This window comes from Dendrobium catenatum, unplaced genomic scaffold (assembly GCF_001605985.2).
Source record: "Dendrobium catenatum unplaced genomic scaffold, ASM160598v2 original_scaffold_274930, whole genome shotgun sequence".
Taxonomy (NCBI): Eukaryota; Viridiplantae; Streptophyta; class Magnoliopsida; order Asparagales; family Orchidaceae; genus Dendrobium; species Dendrobium catenatum.
In genome coordinates, this window is record NW_021593325.1 from 415,399 (window position 1) to 434,359 (window position 18,961).

Below are 18,961 nucleotides of genomic sequence, written 5' to 3' on the forward strand. Positions count from 1 at the left end.
AATAACGTAGCAGATGTTCTTCCCAATGCTTGCTTTTATGCTTGCGTAGTTGATTTCACGGTTTTAAATCGGCTATTTCAGAGCCAAATTTTTATTCAGTTATGTATATATAAAGAGTGTTTGGTTTAAAGCACAAAGACTTGCAAAATAAAAATTTAGGGTTAGTGTGCATTATTTCTCACTCTTTGTATTTCCAAGTCGATCATATTGTTTGGTTTTTAAAATCCAGTGCTCGCATGCCTCTCGCAGTGCGTGCGCTGGAGGATGTCTTCTGCTTCCGTCAATCTCCATCACAAGAAAAATTATTATGTACGGACACCGGACTTCGTTCGGAGTTGAATCAAAGCGTGTCATGCCACTCTTTTACTATGTAATGCTGTTGTGTACTGCTGTATATTGGGGTGATGTGGTGCGTTTTGATTCTCCGTCGAATTGTCCGGTGTCCGCATAGTCAAAAGAAAAATTTATTATGTGTGGACACCGGACTTCGTTCGGAGTTGAATCAAAGCGTGTCATGCCACTCTTTTACTATGTAATGCTGTTGTGTACTGCTGTATATTGGGGTGATGTGGTGCGTTTTGATTCTCCGTCGAATTGTCCGGTGTCCGCATAGAATAACCTCTCCCATCACCAATGATGCCCCTCGACCCCTTCCATCATCGTCAACAATCTTCTCTAGCTTTAGATCATGTCTCTGCTTTCCATATTTTCTCCAGCTTAATTCGCTCCTACATCTATATTTCCATATTTCCATATTCTCTACAGCTCAGACTTTCCCAATCTCTCCTATATTTATTTTGCATTCTGCAAACTTTTAGGAGATTTATATACATAGCATGTAAGATTCACTCTTTTAAATATCCGATGAAGTAAATAAGGTAACACTCTTTTTCTGTTTTTCATGGGTACTCTGAATCTTTTTTTTAGTATTGTCTCTGGCAATCCTTTCTAAAGAGATTACATTGCAACTTCTCTTTTAAGATTTTATGGCGACTCTTTTGTTTGTGGCTTTCTCTTCTCAAGATGACTCTCCTTTTTATCACACTTTCGGACATTGATACGCAACAATGAGATTTCTATCTCATTATAGTAGTTCATGACCCAATGAGATCCTATCGTTGTTCTTTTATTTGTTAATAGAAGTTTAATTTTTTATATTTATAAAAAATTAAAATTATGTGTTAAATATATAAATAAATGAATATTTATTTTACAATTAATTAAATAATACATATTATATATATAATTTATATGTATTATTAAAATACATACACTTTTAAAAACATTAAAATACAAGAGAGATTATTATGTAAGGAATCTGAATGCGGCTAAGGGTGTTAATTTCGGGTTACGGGTTGGATTTGGGTCGAACCAGAAATTGACCCGGCACTATTCGGGTCCGGGTCAACCCAACACGACCCGAATGACCATTTTCCAACAAAAAATTGCTAGTTTTCAGGTCAAAAATGGGTCTATCTCATTTTTTGGGTCAAAAAGAGTCAAAATCGGGTCAAAATCCGGTTTTCGGGTAAAAAATGGGTCAATTTCGGATCATTTTCAGGTCAAAGGGTTAACTCGAACCCGACCCGATTTTTGAAACAGGTCGAAATGTTGAAGCCGAACCCGACCCGTTTCGGATTCGGGTTGACTCTAAACTGAAATTTTCGGGTCGGATTTGAGTCGGATTTTCAGATCGTGTCAAATATTGGAACTTTTATTTGGTCCGGTGACCGGACGTAGATCTACGTCCGGTCACAACTGAGATCGCGCCACGTAGCAGGCACAAAACCGCGGACCCGACTCGGCGAATAGTGGGTATGTCGCTCGTGCGTATTTTAAATCCATGACAACCTGATATTGCTCGGTATTGCTAGTATTGGTCGATTTTGCTCGACAATAACGAGAAATACCATTTTGTGAAGACAAATACCGAGCAATACCGATTTTTTCTAGAGAAAACTCAGTATTTCTCGGTATTGGTCTTCAGAGAGCGGTATTTCTCGTTATTGCCAAACAATACCTAGCAATACCGAGCAAATACCGAGTAATACCTAGCAATACGTGAACATAGCAATCCCGGGTTCCGGTTCGGGTCAAGTTGTCAGGCCGCGCGGTAAAGAATGAGAGCGACATGTTATTGGCGGCCGAACGTAAAGCTATGTCAGGTCACATGACTTAATAATTGTTCCAAATATTGACACCCCTAGACGTTGCCCATCCAAATTAATATTCTTACCAAATCGCAGCCCCTAATTGCTTTTGAAATACTTTTTATGTTGTAAACTTCAGATGTTAATTTGATAGATTAGTCAATGGCAGTTTAGGTCCCAGTTGTTGTCCTTAACTTCCAGGGGCACGGGAGTCCATGGAATGCACGTTCAGGATAAATGGTTCATCGTCGTCTTCGATCACAAACGAGGGCGTGAAAGCGAAAAGGTAGGTAGGGTAGAGGGCGGGAGGTGGATATTTTTCCGGTGCGTTTTGCTCTTTTTGAAGGAAATAACCTAATAATTTCTATCCTTTTCAGAGTAGTTCAAGGCGGTGAGCGTTGCCGGAAAAAAAAATAAAAAAACCCGTAGCTACTTTGTATCTATTCCTGTATAGAGTGGAGTGAAGCCAGCTCTTCTCTTCTATACGATTAGATTCGATTCTTCTTTCTTGTTTCTGCTTCTGTGAGGAGCTCTCCTCAATGGCGATTCAGGCGTGCGCACTTGGCCTCGGATCTGACTTCTACGACTGGAGGTGGGGTAGGCTTGCAGTTTGCCTGCAACCCGTCTCTGCAGGACGAATGCTCCGGGTATGTTGCAAGATGCGAAATCGGAATACTGGCAGGTTATTCTCTCTCCCCTTCCCCTGTCTTACTCCCTTTCCCACGCAGACGCACGGTTACGTGTATCGTTTTTAAGTTTTTTTAGTCTTCGTTGTTGAAGATTGATGACATCTTGATTGTTTTCTTGTGTATATGGTCGTTCAGTTTGTTCAACAATCCCTCATTTCTAGGAACTGGAAATAGTTTCTGATAATTGTATGATGGAAGCTCGATTGACTGTTTGGTCTTTCAGCTTCTGCAAGCTGGTGTTCTTAAAACAATTACAATGCAAGATGGGCTGGTTAATCCCCACCTTCTTGAACCCAACCACAAAACAAATGCGAAATATGCTGTGTTGATTTTAAATTTGGGTGTCGTGGTGCTTGCTTAGTGGGATTGTTTGCTCTCCAGAAATGGAACTTTTATTTGGTCCGGTCACCTGACATAGCTCTACGTTCGGACGCCAGTAAAATAGTGCCACATGTTCTCACTATTTACCGCGCGGCCCGACAACCCCGACCCGGAACGGAGATGGGATTGCTATGTTCGCGTGTTGCTAGGTATTGATCGGTATTGGTCGATTTTGCTCGGCAATAACGAGAAATACCATTCTGTGAAGACCAATACCGAGCAATACCGAGTAATACCGAGCAATACCGAGTTTTTCTCGGTATTGCTCGGTATTGGTCTTTACAGAGCGATATTTTTAATTATTTCCAAGCAATACCTTGCAATACCGAGCAATACCTAGAGCAATACCGAGCAATACACGAACATAGTAATCCCGGGTCAAGTCGTCGGGCCGCGCGGTATTGAGTAAGGCCACGTGGCGATATGTTATTGGCGTCCGAACGTAGAGGTACGTCAGGTCACCTGACCTAATAATTGTTCCTAGAAATGATATCAATGCTTTCAAAGATTTATCTTGTTTCCTTTTTTGCTTTACCGTTGCTCACTTTTTCTGACTTTCAAAGAATCATGGCGTGCTAAATTGAATTTTGTTGCGTATTTCATTTGCTAGTTTTATGCAGAAACCTTTTCCGTGGACGATCCTGGATTTGTATTGAGGGGCTAGAGTAAAAAATACTACTACTTTTTTTGGAGTATGCGAATTCATATGAAACATAAATTTGTTTATTATATTTTATCACATAAAAGAATATAAAAATATGCAAAAAATTTGTGGTATAATTTGTGATTTTCTTGCTATTTGATTTATGTTGATGGCACTAAAATTTTTTGTTCTGTAAGGGTGGATCTTATGTTTGTTTTCCTGAATTGCTGTAGGTCTTTTTAAAATTAATTTCTTGCTCTTCTTCTATTTTAGTAAATCTAATCTGTGATTGTGATGCGGGCAAAAGATATAGGGAGTCTATACCCTTCGCCCACAAAAGACACGACGGACTTCTAAAGACGAAATGGACTAAGGACGAGAAAAGGGACTAGAAAATCAACAAAAGGGAAGAACAAATTCTTATATTTCAAATAAAATTAAACAAAAGAAATTATAATGACGACTTACAAACAACATGACAGACACCCTAAAGTTGCTTCATTGTTGAGAAGAAGGATACAGGTGGAGTGGCACTTGCGGAGAGACGAAGAGATTAGAAGCCCGAGAAGAAAGGGTGGAAAGAGCCCGCAGGATTTCCGGAGGGGATGAGAAAAGAAGGTTGAAAAGAGCCCGCAGGATTTCCGAGCACCCCGCAGGTTAACCGATTTTTTCCAGAAATCAAATATCATTCAACTATTCAAAACCAAGGTTTAAAATTGCGTATTCGGGTATTGAGGCGTTTTTCGTTCGTGAGGCGAGGCGTAAGCCGCTGGTTTGGAATTCCAAGAGACAAACATTAAACAAGCATAAAAAGCATAAAACTATATTAATTAAAAGATATTAAATGAACTAAAATGTTAGCTCATAATGAGCTAACCCTTAGTTCAATAAATGACCTAAAGTTCAGCTCATAAATGAACTAAAAGTTTAGCTCAAATATGAAAAACTACTAGACTCAAGGGAAGCCAAAATATGATTTATTTTGGACTAGGGTTGACCCCCCCTTTGTCTACATCAGATTGTGAGACAATATTTTGAAAATAGAGGACTTATAATATGAATAAATATGGAGTATATTGTATATGATATGCAATTTTATTGGGGATAGTATTAACAATAATCAGTCAATATTATTATAAGATAATTTGATACCTGAGTATGATAGATTTAAGTGTCTTGGATATACTATACAAAAAATGGAGATAGAACTTTTTGAGGCAAGACTGGATGATTAAAATGGATGATTGGCTTTAGTGTGCTCCACTATTCAATCTAATTAAGCACTACAAAAACATTGATCAACGGAAGTAATGGTGTGCAAGCTTGGATCTAAATGGATTGCAATATATAAAAAAAGACTCAAACATTGTTCGTTTGTAAAACTGGTTGCATGGATGTGTCCATAGAGTTGAAAAGGGCTAGGGAGGACACCCATATTGTTGAATTTTCTTCAAGAAGAAAAGATGTAAATTTCATGCAAAATGAGGATGAAAATGAGAACAATGTGCATGATAAAATACAAATTCATGAGAAAATAAATCGAATATTCACTTGTGTATGAGGCACAAACAATGCAAAATTAACGTCCATGAAAGGCATATATTTATGAGAAAATCAATGCACGCATGACTATAAATAATCTTATCACATCTTTACCATATTGCTGCCCACAACCTATTCAATGAGTACAATCTCCTCAACCCGGAACCCTCGTTGCATTCCCTTAAATGCTTATGGATTCAACCATGTCTCTTAAACCTCTTATCTTGCATCATGAGTGATGGTGGTGGGTAGCTTTTTGGTGAGGCTAATGTCTAGTAAGGCCTATGAATATTTAGTTTAATATTTAGAGAGATGTTTTGGAGCTTATAGTGAAATAATGAGCGGTTTAGAGAGATATATTAGTAGGAATGCCAGGATTAGTTTAGTTTAAGCTAATTTGAAAGATCACTTTAGGGAGTAATTTTTATATGAGTAAATGACTGGAAATAACGGTGGAAGGGTAGTTTAGGATGTGAACTTGTGATATGGAGTTGATGGTAGAGTTAGGTGAAAGTTTAAGAGGATGTCGAGAGGTGTATAGAATAATACTAGATTCAAGTGTTCTCTAGTCGGGTTTAAGATGATTTGGAAGATCACTTTATGATTGACTTTATGTGGGATAATTGACTAGAAATGATTGTGAAAGGTTGTCTTAGGATGTGAACTTATGATATGGAGTTGATGATAGAGTTATGTGGAGTTTAAGAGGATGTCGAGGTATAAAGAATAAGATTAGGTCTAAGTATTTCATAGTTGGGCTGATGACTCGGTAGATGTTTTTAGAATGGGTTTGGGGTTTTTGTTCCTGGTTTATTTATCTTAGAGGGTGCTTATAAAGTGGAGGATAACTGTGGAGAGTTTGGAGTAGCTGCTTAAGAAGCTTTGTGAATAAATTAAAGAAATAAATATTACAACCTTATCCCCAAAGAAATACACACATTTGAATCCCCCAAGCATCAAACAAATGAAAAGCACTTTTTTACAAAATTATTTTATTTCAAAAACTAAAAATTGCAATGCATATCAGGCTATATTTATAGTCATCACAAATGTAACTTTTGGAGAGAAAATGGAGGGAAAAAGGGGTGGGAAAGAGGAGGTTGGTGGATATTAAAGAGGAGTTCTAACCGCTCTTTTTTTTAATGCCTTTTGGTGGAACTCTGTAGAGTTTAAATCTATGTAGATTTCTATTAATTATGGTCAAAGTTTCTAAGTTAGAATGAGTTAGCCATGTATCATCACTATTCACTAGATGGTTTATTCTTCCAAAGAGCTAAAAAGCGATGCCAAATAGTTAGATCATTTGATGCTGATCCTGAAAAGGCTGCTTTTGATCAACTATATGTTTGGTTCAAAAGCTTGAATGCTAGATGTTCACGAGGAACTTGGTTTTCCACATTAGCGCTGGTTGCATGTAGATCCGTGTTCTTAGCATGAAGATGTTAGGTGGGGGAATGCTCCTCTTCAGGTGAGGTAAACTTGCAAAAAGATTCTTGAATTTTTATGGAAAATTGCAAATTTGAATTGCTGAACGAGCTGAAAATTTTAGTTGCTTATAGACAGCTGTTTAGTTTTGTGATTACTTTTTTTGGCTCCTTACCAATAATATGCATTTTTTTATATTACATATAATTCTTTTTCCTGCGTTACATCTCTGCAGTTCACTTCATAAGAGGCATCAAAATAAAAAAGCATCCGAGCGATTGACATTGAATACAAATCTTCAATCCCAGAGTGATGAAAGCAAAGAAGTTAACAGTTCAAGTTCAGAAGATCTTATGAGTCCTTTTCAAGATAAGCTTTCAGATGCTGATCCTATTGAAGATTTACCTACGATGGCTGATGACATAAGATCTTCTACAGGAGAGAAAAGTATATTTGTAAGTCCCTTCTATCATTTTGGGGGTAATTTTTATAAGATCAATACTCTTGAGTAGACCTTTTGTTGTCGTTTGTATTTTTTTGGGTTATAAGAATGCACTGATGCAGTTTTTGATATTATTAAGTTTAATGTGAGTTAATTAATGAATATTTTGAGTATGTAAGTGATATTCTAATTGTTGCTCAAAGATTTCTGCTAATGCTAGTTTTTGCTCTTAGGATGGAGCACAACTATTATTGCAGGATTAGGTTTTTAATGTACATAGGATTCCTTATTATTAATCGGTAAATGATTCTTATTGATAATTTTGATGGTAATGTTTCTGCATTCTATGATACTTTTCATGTTAGCGTCAGTCTTTCTTGTCATAATTTTCTAAATTCCTGTCTTGAAGCCCTTGCTGATGTTGTGGTTGGGTGGTGGTCTTTGGAATTAAAAATAGACAATAATAAAAAAAAAAGGTTTCAACTTTGGCGTAGAGGGTTTTAGGAGGCAGGTGCATTTGTTTAATCTTGCACATTTTTGTTTATGAAAATCAAAAGGCATCAAAGTTTTTATGTAATGATGATTTAAACAAAAAGAAGTCAAAGTTGAAGTTTTTAATTATGATGGTAAAATTGATACTAAGTTTTTTGGTTGGTAGACATAAATTTTTTGAATGTCGAAGTCTCTAATGAATGACAATTATGATTTGCTTAGATGCATACAACTAGTCAACCTGGAATTAATTTGTTGAGGAGGAAGAGGCAAAGAGAGATTAAACAGGGATCCTACAAAAACTTTGGCTAAGAAGAAAAGTATTTGCCTTTATTATATCGAGATCTTTGGCTTGATAACTTTAATTTGAAACTATACTAAGGGTTCGTTTGATTTAAAGTAAAGTGGGTGTAAAGTATTTCAAATATAAAGGTTTTGAAAATATTAGTGTTTGGCTTGATGCGAAAAGAATGCTAAGTAAAATTTTTTGAAGTATTCTGAATTCATTTTTGATTCAATTTGGTGTATTTGAAAATCATTTGATTTGACTGATTCCCAAATACACTTTAAATTCATTGTCGTCGTCGCTGGTAGCCAGCTGCTAACACCTGCCATTGCCATTGCCTCCTGCTGACCACCTCCGCCACTAGTCGCTAGCAACCACCACTATCGCTGCCTGTTGCAGGCAGTTGCTTGCCACTAGTCGCTGCTGCTGGCCACTAGTCGCTGCTACTGGCCATCGTTGGGCTTTACATTGTATTCATTTTATTTCGAGCAAAACAAAAAATCTACATTTATTTTACACCATCCAAATAAATAAAAAAGATTTTAAATACATTGCATTCATTTTATACCACATTTATTTTACACTACATTCTTTTCCAGCAAACCAAATGACCCTTTAAACAATATATAAACTATTTTGGACACATGAATAAATTTTAAGAACTGTTGTTGCATTCAGAAATCATTAAATATCCTAAAAATCACACCATCTAGTTTTAGATCTGGTTTATAAGACTTGCTATCAAGAGAGAGAGAGATAGCGCTTCACCGCATTCAATTATAAGAGCATGCTTATGAACTTGCATTAGACTTTCCTATATCTAGGGTTACTATATATTCATGGAGTGCATTATTTAGTGATAAGAATCAAGTTTTGTTTGTTGCAACTACAACATCTAAGGATAGTTATACTTTAGTCAGTAAGGATGCTGGCTGAAGGGAAATCAACCGCATGTACATGTGGTTTAAAAATTTCTGTAAAGGTATGTTTGAAGTGTCATCAATTGGTCGTTATTTTAATAAATATTATTGTAGAACTTTGATATAAATGTAAATTTGGAAGATGATGAAATTACTTCTCATGTTGATGTTTATAAATTTGATGAAAAAATTAATGATTCCGAGGATGATGTAATTAATAAATTTTCTAATGTCATGCATTGTATCATTAGCTACTTCTAAGTTTGAATTTGTTTGGGAGTTCTATTTTTCAAGCATATTTCCGACATATAAAGAAGCTTTGCAAACTCATAATTAATAGTAATAGTTATATGAATGTTGTATTGAAGATTGTCTTAAATCACATGAATTTGAAACCTGTTACGACATACACGATCATATAAGATAGCTTAGGTAGATAAAATTGCTTTATCTATGCATCAAGGGTGTCTAATTCTAATTCAATTAGCTACCTATGCTGATAAAATCCTTGTGATGGGCTGCCCATGAATGATGTTCATGTTGTTTTGGATAATTTCTGGTTGTGTGATTTATATGTTAATGATTTTGTAATGTTTAATATATATGCTTTCAAGAGTATTGGGAGAATGTTAGTTTTTAAATCTATAAAACCTAAGAAAAAATCTAGATATAGACAAGAAGCTAGCACTCCTAGTGTATAAGAATCTAATGCTCTCAATGTGATGTAAAGTCTTTGAATATTCCGAGTGAACTTACATTCAAAAAAGAGTATAACAATGGAGTGTTATCCATGTTTTAGTAGTTGCTGAGTTAAATAATGTGATACCTGAAGTTATGATTCTACTTGATGATTTAAATGAGTGTTGAATGATTTTAAACATATTTATCTTGATAAACTTTATAATAAATTTCGATCATCAAGGGATATATATATATATATATATATGCCAAACTATTGATTTAGTTTATAGAATGTCATTACTTAATTTGCCTCATTAAAATATGAATTTATTAAAGCATGCGTACTTGAGAAGACAAGTGGATGAGTTAAGTTTCTTAGGATTTCTTATGGAAATCACGAGTCTCCTACTTTTCTTATGCCTAAAAAAGATGATGGCTGGAGAATGTGTTTAAACATTAAGTTCTTCGATAAAATATCTATCAAATTCAAAATTTTGATACCTAATTTGGATGATTTGCTATATAATGAACGGTGTTGCGATATTTTCTATTATTAATTTGAGAAATGGCTATTGTTACGCTAGAATAATAGAATGTGAAAAAATTATTTTTAAAATTAAAGATGGATTATATGAATGGTTGATGATATCTTTTGGATTAATTGATGCACCTAGTATTTTTATGAGGTTAATAAACCACATCTTGTGATCTTTCATTAGGGAATTTGTTGTTTACTTTGATGTTATGTTAATTTATTGCAAAACACGAGATTATCATTTAGCGCATTTAATAAGGTATTTGAGATTTTACAAATTGAGAAAATATATCAAAATTTGAATAGATTATTTTTTTTGTGACTCTGTCTGTAATCTTCCTAGGTTTTGTTGTGATGTGAAGAGGGAGTATATGAATTTAAACCCCGTGATAAGTTTGTTGGAGCATTTAAATCTTAGATGACTTCCATCTAGAAGTTGTATGCAAGGAAGGCATGATCATTTAAAATTGTGCAACACAATGTAACTAATGCCTACAAATTATAAGTTTCATAAAATTCTAACAAATTCAATTTTATATGTATTTTCTTTAACCTTATTACATGAGCCTACTACCAATTCTTTAGATTTTATTCTCTTTCCACCCCTTCCTTTCAAGTCTACATCAAATCCTCTGCTAAATGCTTTAATGTAACTTATTCATGAGGTTATTCTAGATTTCTAAGTTATATCTATGATAAATGATGAATTTTACATGCTTTTTTTTTTCATAGGAGAGACAAACCTATCTATTATGATTCATGGATTACTCTATAAGATGCTCATAATTTATGTCCAGATTTGCTTACTCAATTGCTAAATTAGTCAAAATCCAATTTGTCTAAGTTGGGTTGTTTAGCTCCTAGTTTTCTACACCCAGTCGAGATATGAGTGGTTGATTGTGTCAAGATCATATCTCTTAAAGGAGTTAAAAAAGTCAACTCCATTAAATCATTTGATTTAGTGACTTAACCAATATTATCTCCTAGCAACAACTGCTTAACTTTGAGGGCCGTTTGCCCAAAAGTTTATCTTATAAACATGATCTCCCAAGTTGCTAGTCCAAACCCGACAACCATAGCCCTTAGATCGCTAGTTGTCTTCGATAAGAACTTCCTTTCGAGTTATTGTAATCCACTTGGATCCACCAGTTCCTATGGCTAGTTGCTTCTTTGCCAATACTTTCCTCTTCATTGCATTGGATCTACTCCAATTCCTCAAATTTGTAAGAACTCGCATTTGCTCTCCTGACTCAACTCTTATGGGCCTTTTCCTTAATGACATCTGGCTGGATTTCAGCAGGATGTTGTCAACTACTTTCTAATTTTCTCCCGTAGCTTCTACCATCTCCCTCAATTCCTATCATCCATTTCAGAAGAAGATCAACATGTTTTATCATGGCTTCCTTGGTGTCCTGCCAGATTGCCTTGGTCGGTGCCTGTGTTTCTTGCTACTACCTACACATTCCGACCACCACAACATCCCTTAGTTGGCATCCTCAAGTGGGGGCCATACAAGTTGATTCTTTTATTCAGCTCCTACCCTACTACCCATCTCCAACAGTACCTCCTTTTATTGGAGTTCCAACAGATCACTTTTGCTCTTCAATTGACAGCTCATTAAATTCTTTTCCACCATCGGCTTCCCAACTATCAAGCCTCGCTAATAGCTTTCTACTAATCAAATTCAGGTCAGTTAATTCATGGCATCTATTAGGCTTCTAACACCATGTGTATTAATAATCCAATCAGAGCACATTTCATCCAAAGTTCAATGGGATGCTCTGGGTTTCCTCCATGCAGGATTGTTAATCATAAAATGGATGCAAGCCATCGCATGTCGTTGTCATGCAATTGCAACTATTTGGGACAGCCAAACAGAAGTCGACCTCCCTATGAATCATCCTTCTTGATCTAATTTGAGAGATCTTTTTTCGATATTGAGATTGAACTCTTCCTCTCTTCCCTCTCCAATATCATTCTTTCCTTGACAGCACTATAGAACTGGGCAAGGTGGATCTTTCATATGTTATGTATATTTTATTTTTCATGGTAGAGCCCCCCACTACAGCACGGGTGCAGGCTATAAATTTGAACCATAAATTCACCATCTTCATGCCTTCTTTTGCCTCTTAAAATAGGGATGAATGTAACCACTCTTTTAAGACCCACTGGCTCTCAACTCCAAGTAGCTCTAAAACCGAATACATGGAGTGTAATTTTAGCAGTAATAGATTTAATGATGAGATTGTGACATTGGGTGATCAAGTCATTAAAAAGAGTGCACTTTTTAGATATTTCGGGTCCATTAGTCAAAGCGATGGTGAAATAGATGGAGATATTTCACTAGAATGCATTGGGCCTATTGTGTGATAGAAAAACACCCCTCAAACTTAAGTGAAAATTTTATAAAATGGTGGTGAGACCTACAATGATTTATGGCACAGGTTGTTGGCCATTTAAAGAGAAGCATAAAATTAAGTGTTGTAGAGATGAGGATACTCAGGTGGATGAGTGGCTTTACATTTGATAGAATGCCAAACGAGTATATACATGAAAAGGTTGGAGTAGCTCCAGTGGAAAATGATATAATAGAGAGTTGCCTTAGATGGTTTGGTCACATAAAACATCAGCATTTTAATGACTCAGTTAAAAGAGTAGATGTATTAGATCTGGTCTATGTTAAGACAGATAAATGTAGACCTAAAAGGATATGGTTGGAAATTACTAGAAATGATATTTTTTATTAGATTTAAATGAGAATTTGACTCTTAATAGGACACAATGGAGCAAAATAATTCATGTAGCCACCCCACGTAGTGGGATAAATACTTGATATTGTTGTTGTTGTACCAATTCTTGCTGAAATACAAAGATATTATTATCATTTTAATATTAATTGGGCTAAAAAGCTATTGGTGTTTGTTTTAATTTGAAAAAAGTGAGTTGTTGGATTGAGCAATAACTTAAGATATGTGAATCTTCAATTTTTCTTTACATTAAAGCATACCATCCATCATATTAATTGCATTAGAAAACTCTGACCCCGTCATCTGATATGACTTGTACTTCCCTCAGTTATACTTTTAGTACTTTGTACTCATAATGTGTATGGTGGAAGCAATCGAAACTATTGCAAAAATCATCTTATATTATATGTAAAAAATGTACGAGCTGGCAAAGAGATACAGTTTTTAACGGTTCATTTTGTAATGTTATGTTATTGTGCTGTCATGTACTATTGGAGGTAAAGTAACTCCTACTATCGTAGTCATGAATGAGTTGTTCAGCAAGTGTGTCTTCCATGGTTGTGATACAATGGTATTCTAGTTAGAGGTTTTCCTTGGTACGTTTCCTGTACAAATCAAAATTTAGCCTTTTGGAAAGCAAAGTAGTTGAAAGCATTTCTAATTGAAGTCGTTTTTTTATGCACCTTATATCCAAGTTGTGAGCAAAGTGATGTCTTGCCATTTTTTAATTTATTACTTTATTTTTAGCATCATCACGTAAAATAAAATCATGTTATAGATATATGGTAGTGTTTGCATCCTGATTAAGGTTTCAATGTTGATCTTCTATATGTTATCTATGTTGCATTCTATAGATTTAAAATAAGCATTTTGGAAATTTATTTATTACGCGGTCATCAAAGAAGGGGTCATAAATTGAAGGGGTAATCAAAGATAAACGTGATTAGAATTTGTGCAAGCAATGTTGCAGAAAATAGAGTTAAGAAAACTTTTGTAGCTATCAATAGAAATTAATAGAGGCTTCATGAAGCTGTCCGAATATAATTTCATTAAGGCTAATGATGATGACAGCTTCATCACTAATTTAGAGCTCACAAAAATTGTTTGAATTTTTTTTTTTAATTTATACATTTCGCTGAGGTGAGTTTTTTTTTTAATTACTGAAATTTTTGTATATGGTTATTTTATGTATTTTGCATGTTATCCAATTATAACCAATAAATAGCCGCAGTTACTTGTTTTTGTATTCTTTTGTTCACTGCCCTCAATATTTTCTTAAACATAGCTGGAGAATTTAAAATTGATGTAAGATGGATTAGCCCTTCAACAGATAGAAAATGCTGATGGTGTACAGCGGCTTCCAACTGATCAACTTGAAGATTTGACTGAAATGATAAAACATGCTGAGAAAAGTAAGCAGCATATATTCTGCCATTTAGCTTCTATTAGTAGTTTTTTCTCTTATTGTATAAGACCTAGCAAGTGCTAATATGTTTCAACAATATTGTTATAGATGTTCTACTTCTCAATCAAGCCCGAATTGGTGCACTTAAAGAATTAGATCGCATTCTTTCTGAGAAGGAGGCTTTGCAAGCTGAAATCAACGTTCTAGAGTTGAAACTGGATGAAACTGATTCAAGGCTTAAAGTTACTACCCAGGAAAAGATACGTGTGGAGTTTCTTGAAAAAGAGCTTGGGAGGCTGAAGAATGAGATATACTCAAAGGATAAATTTGATGGTAAAGTGTTGACTTCAGACTCTATTTCACAAGATGCCATTGATATTGCTTTTGTTGAGGAGCTTAATGCCTTGAGGGTAGAGAATGGTTTGTTAAAGGACGATATAAAAGCTCTGAATGAGAAGCTTATTGATGTTTCTGGAAAGGAAGAATGTATTTCAATGCTGGAGAAAGAACGGTCTTTGTTGGAGAGTTCAGTTGGAGAGTTGAAATCTGAACTGGAAGCTTCCCGGATTGATATTTCAGCGCTTTCTTCTTTTAAATCTGAATGCAAAGCCCTATGGGATAAAGTAGAAAATTTGCAAGCTTTACTTGGTGCTACAGCTGAACGATCAAAGCAAGCTGCCACTCTTTTTGAACAAAATCTTGAGCTCCAAGCAAAAGTTGATAAACTTGAAGCATCTTTGAAAGAGTCTAATGCGAATAAATTACCAGATAAGTCTCAAAAATACGATGAACTTTTGCTGCAGAAAATTGAAATGCTGGAAGAACGTCTTCAAGCAGCTGATCAGGAAATTCTTTCCCATACTATATTGTATCAGAAATCACTGGAAGAATTTCAACAATCAATTGAAAGGTTGAAAGAATGCAACCAGAAAGAACTAGGAGAGCATTTTGATGATATGCCTTGGGAATTTTGGAGTCGCCTATTGCTTATGGTTGATGGTTGGTTGATTGAAAAAAAAATATCCTCAAGTGATGGAAAATTGTTGAGGGAAATGGTGTGGAAGAAGGATCGTCAAATTTGTGAGGCCTACTTGGCTTGTAATGGGAAGCATGAGCATGAAGCTATTGTTACATTCCTCAAACTGACACAGCCTCAAACAAGGTAATATGTTTATCATATGCTAAAGTATTTCTTGATGCCATCAAATTAGATTATCTGATTCTCTTGTCTATTGTTGCTGCAAGCACAGTCAAGGACTGCATATTGTTCATATCGCAGCTGAGATCGCACCAGTTGCAAAGGTAACAAAGATTGTTGCTTATAGTATATGGCATAGTCATTGTCAACTATTCAATTGGAATGAATGCATAAGAGTGATATTTAAAGCCCGTTCTAGATAATTTGGGTAAGGCTAAGGATGTTTCTAGATACCGATCTGTTGACTATCAAGGAATTTGAACATTGTCACAAGGCCTAAGTGATCACTTAGGGAAAGTAACCCTCTATATCTCTTGGGATAGATTGGGCCAAATCTCTCTGGATGTTGGATTAAGGTTTATTTAGATCTCGAGTTAAGATTTTTTACAGGCACAATCAGCTTTAGTTAATTACCCCTCTCGATTATTAGAGAGCAATCTTGATTAAATAAGTTTAAGTTGTTATGTTCAAATTTAGTATTTGCTTAGTGTTAAATTTGATTGAATGTAGAATGGTAGGGGATGGAAGCAAAATTGATCAAAATCTCATGGATTTTCCATCCAAGGTCTTTTAGTGCACTATGTCCACTCACATTAAATGGCTTTGAGCCATAATGATGTAGGCAAGGGAGGGGTCAAAACAATTTGGGATTTAAATTTTGTGAGTTTCTTTATCTCTACTAAAAATCAGCTCATTAATGAGCTTCTTCTTCTTTTTCAGCTTATTAATATCTATTTGAGAGCCTTTTAAGCTCATAAATTGAAGATTAATTAGATTCATCCCCTACTCCTTATGGCTCTTAGGTTTCTTCCCTTGCCTTTATTTATGAATTTTTGGTTTCTTCTTATGTCTCTTTGATTTCCCCACTAGTACCTCTTCTCCTCCCCTTTGTCTTTTCATTTTCCTATGTTGGGAAGCATTCCCGTGCCTTGACTCTTGGATTTTCGTGACTAGTTGTTGGTTTCCTGTGCTGGGAAGGAAATCTCGTGCCTTTGCCCCCTTGGTTCCGTGAATGGCTGTTCGGTTTTTGGTTCCCTGCTTGGTTCCTGTGCTGGGCTGCTCGGTTTCACCGTTCCCTGCTTGATTCCCGTGAATTTCCCTTCTTTGTTTGCTGTGCCATTTGGGAACTAGTGTTTTGTGGCTGTTGGCCTTCCATTTGCTGCAGTTTTTGGACTGTTTATGGACAGTTTTTGGACTGTTTTGGGGGACTGATTTGGTGGCTGTTTTGGGGGGAATTCCAAGAGTTTTTCTCTGTTTTCTATGCAGTTTTTCTACTGCAGTTTTTGTGGGATTTTGTGCTGTTTTAGTGGATGTTTGTATTCCTTCTCATGCCTATATATTAGAGATGTTTTATGTTAAAAATAGAGTGAAAAAATGTGATTTTTGGAAAGAAATCTGAGGGTTTTTGGAAAAGCTTGCGAGCTTTGTCCACTTCTTCTTCTATCTCTTGGGGAGACTTGCGAGTTCTTTCCACCCTTCTTTTCGGCTTCTAACCTCTTTCGTCTCTCCGCAAGTGCCATTCCATTTGTATCTTTCTTCGCAACATTTGGCATGCAGTTTTAGGAAAGTTATTGTCTTTATTGTGTTGTTTGTTTGTGTCCAAGTTTGTAATAGTTTATTATAATATGAAAATTGTTTTTTTTTTTTTTAAGTTCAATTGTCATATTTAGTGTCTTTTTGACAATTCATGTCATTTCCTATTTCTTAGAAAGGTAGTCTTTTTGTGATAAAAAATTTGGGGTCCTCTCCCAAATTTTTGATTGCATTACATAATGTCCAAGAAGCATAATTAAAAATCATGGGTTGCCTCTTCTTGGGTGTCTTGAGTGAATTAGGGTGGAAGTGTGTATCAAAGGCATGCCTTTGACATTGATCGTGACTTATTCACAGGCAGAAGGCTTGTCTTGCCGAATTGAATAATTGTTTGAATGTGCGACATGGTCGCTTACAGTTCAAAGGATTTAGTGATGTGGAACGGGTAGGGGCTTAGCTAGGGAGAGGATCTCTTCTCCGAAATATGAGAACAATTTCAGCTTTGTCCCCCAAAACCTGAGAGAATTCAAATTTCCTTCTTGAAAGAGAAATAGAGTTTGGGAGAGAGGATGGGTTTTAATACTCCATTGAGGTGTTGATTGGGAAGAAAGAAATAGGGGAGAGAAGTAACCCAAGAGGAGCCTGTGAATGCTTCGGCCAACAGCAGGTTGGCTTGCCAATTCTTTCCCAAGAGGTGCATTGTCCCGTGGGCAGATTTTTTTGAGGAAACCAAATAAGGGGAGGCGGTAAGCTGGGAGGAATTAACAGGGAGAGGAGGTGACGGGATCGAGAGGGGGCGGGACTCCAAGTTTTCTGTCCAGGAAAACTGAAACAATTTCAGATTTTGGGATTAAAATCTGAGTAGAATTTCAGATTTTCCAAGTGTGGTAGGTAGGGAATTTAGATGGAGAGTTTAGCCGTGAGTCAAGAGAGGTATTCAAGAGAGATAAGGAGGATAGGAAAGAGATAGGGGGGCGGGTGAGAGAAAAGGGAAAGAAGGGAATTGATTTCCTAAATCAATGATTTGATTTAAGAAGTAATAGAATGCATTGGGGAATTAATTCCTAATTCCTCATACAGGGGTTGGCGGCTTGCATGAATAAAGGAGCATTGAATGTTGTGATTGAGGGCTTCTAAATTTGATTTTTGGAATTAGGAAAGTAATGAAATAAATTCAATTTGAATTTGAAATTCAAATTGATTTAAATTAAATACTTTCCTAAAATAGGTGAACTAAATTAGGAAATAAATTTTGAATTTCAAATTAAGTCCTAATATCATGCACCCCAAATTAGGAAATCCAAGGAGGGAGGAGAAGAGAAGAGGCCGACGGCAAGGGAGCTAGGTCTAATTTAATTTGGAGGGATTAATAACTCATCTCCGTGCAATTCAAATTTGAATTTTTAATTGGAGAGTTAAAACCTTCTAAATATGGATCAAACCCAATTAGGAAAGATTTCAAATTTGAAAGTTGAAATCCAAAATTGTCATGGATTTTCCCTATCGATTTTGCCAACCCAAATTGGAAGGAGGCATGGCCATGGGAAGAGGAGGGGGTGAGGCCGGCGGCTAGGGAGCCATGGCCGGCGATTTGGGGGATTTTCTGATGGGGTGACCGGCGGCAAGGTGGAGATGAAGACGATGTGAAGGTGAAAGTAGGAAGATGATGAATATGACTACGAGGGGATTAAAAAAAGAAAGAAAGAAAATAAAAATCGCGAGCCTTGGACTCTTCCGATGACTGACGGGTGATGCTTTGCCCTTCTCCAAGGAGCTTCAAGTCACGAGCCTGGACCCATCCTGCGGCTGGTGAAAACTCTAATTCATTTCCATAGGAATCTCACTATCGTCCTCTCAAAAGAACACAAGTGTTGAACATAAATTTTTAATAT

The 18,961-nt window shown here is 36.0% G+C and overlaps 1 protein-coding gene across 5 annotated transcripts in view; it reads left to right on the forward strand.

Annotated features, from left to right (window-relative positions):
* The first annotated feature begins 2,300 nt into the window (after positions 1-2,300).
* LOC110098702 (probable starch synthase 4, chloroplastic/amyloplastic) overlaps positions 2,301-18,961 on the forward strand; it is a 43,619-nt gene continuing 26,958 nt past the window's right edge. For 2 of the 5 annotated variants that reach the window (XM_020825603.2, XM_028692780.1), the window contains exons 1-6: positions 2,301-2,436; positions 2,528-2,832; positions 7,066-7,285; positions 14,264-14,345; positions 14,447-15,500; positions 15,589-15,640. In XM_020825603.2, coding sequence (XP_020681262.1) covers positions 2,690-2,832; positions 7,066-7,285; positions 14,264-14,345; positions 14,447-15,500; positions 15,589-15,640 — 1,551 coding nt within the window. In that variant the 5' untranslated portion in view covers positions 2,301-2,436; positions 2,528-2,689. Of the gene's footprint in view, positions 2,437-2,491; positions 2,833-7,065; positions 7,286-14,252; positions 14,346-14,446; positions 15,501-15,588; positions 15,641-18,961 lie in introns of those variants that run through there. The other 3 variants (XM_020825602.2, XM_028692779.1, XM_028692781.1) reach the window with 3 other exon arrangements.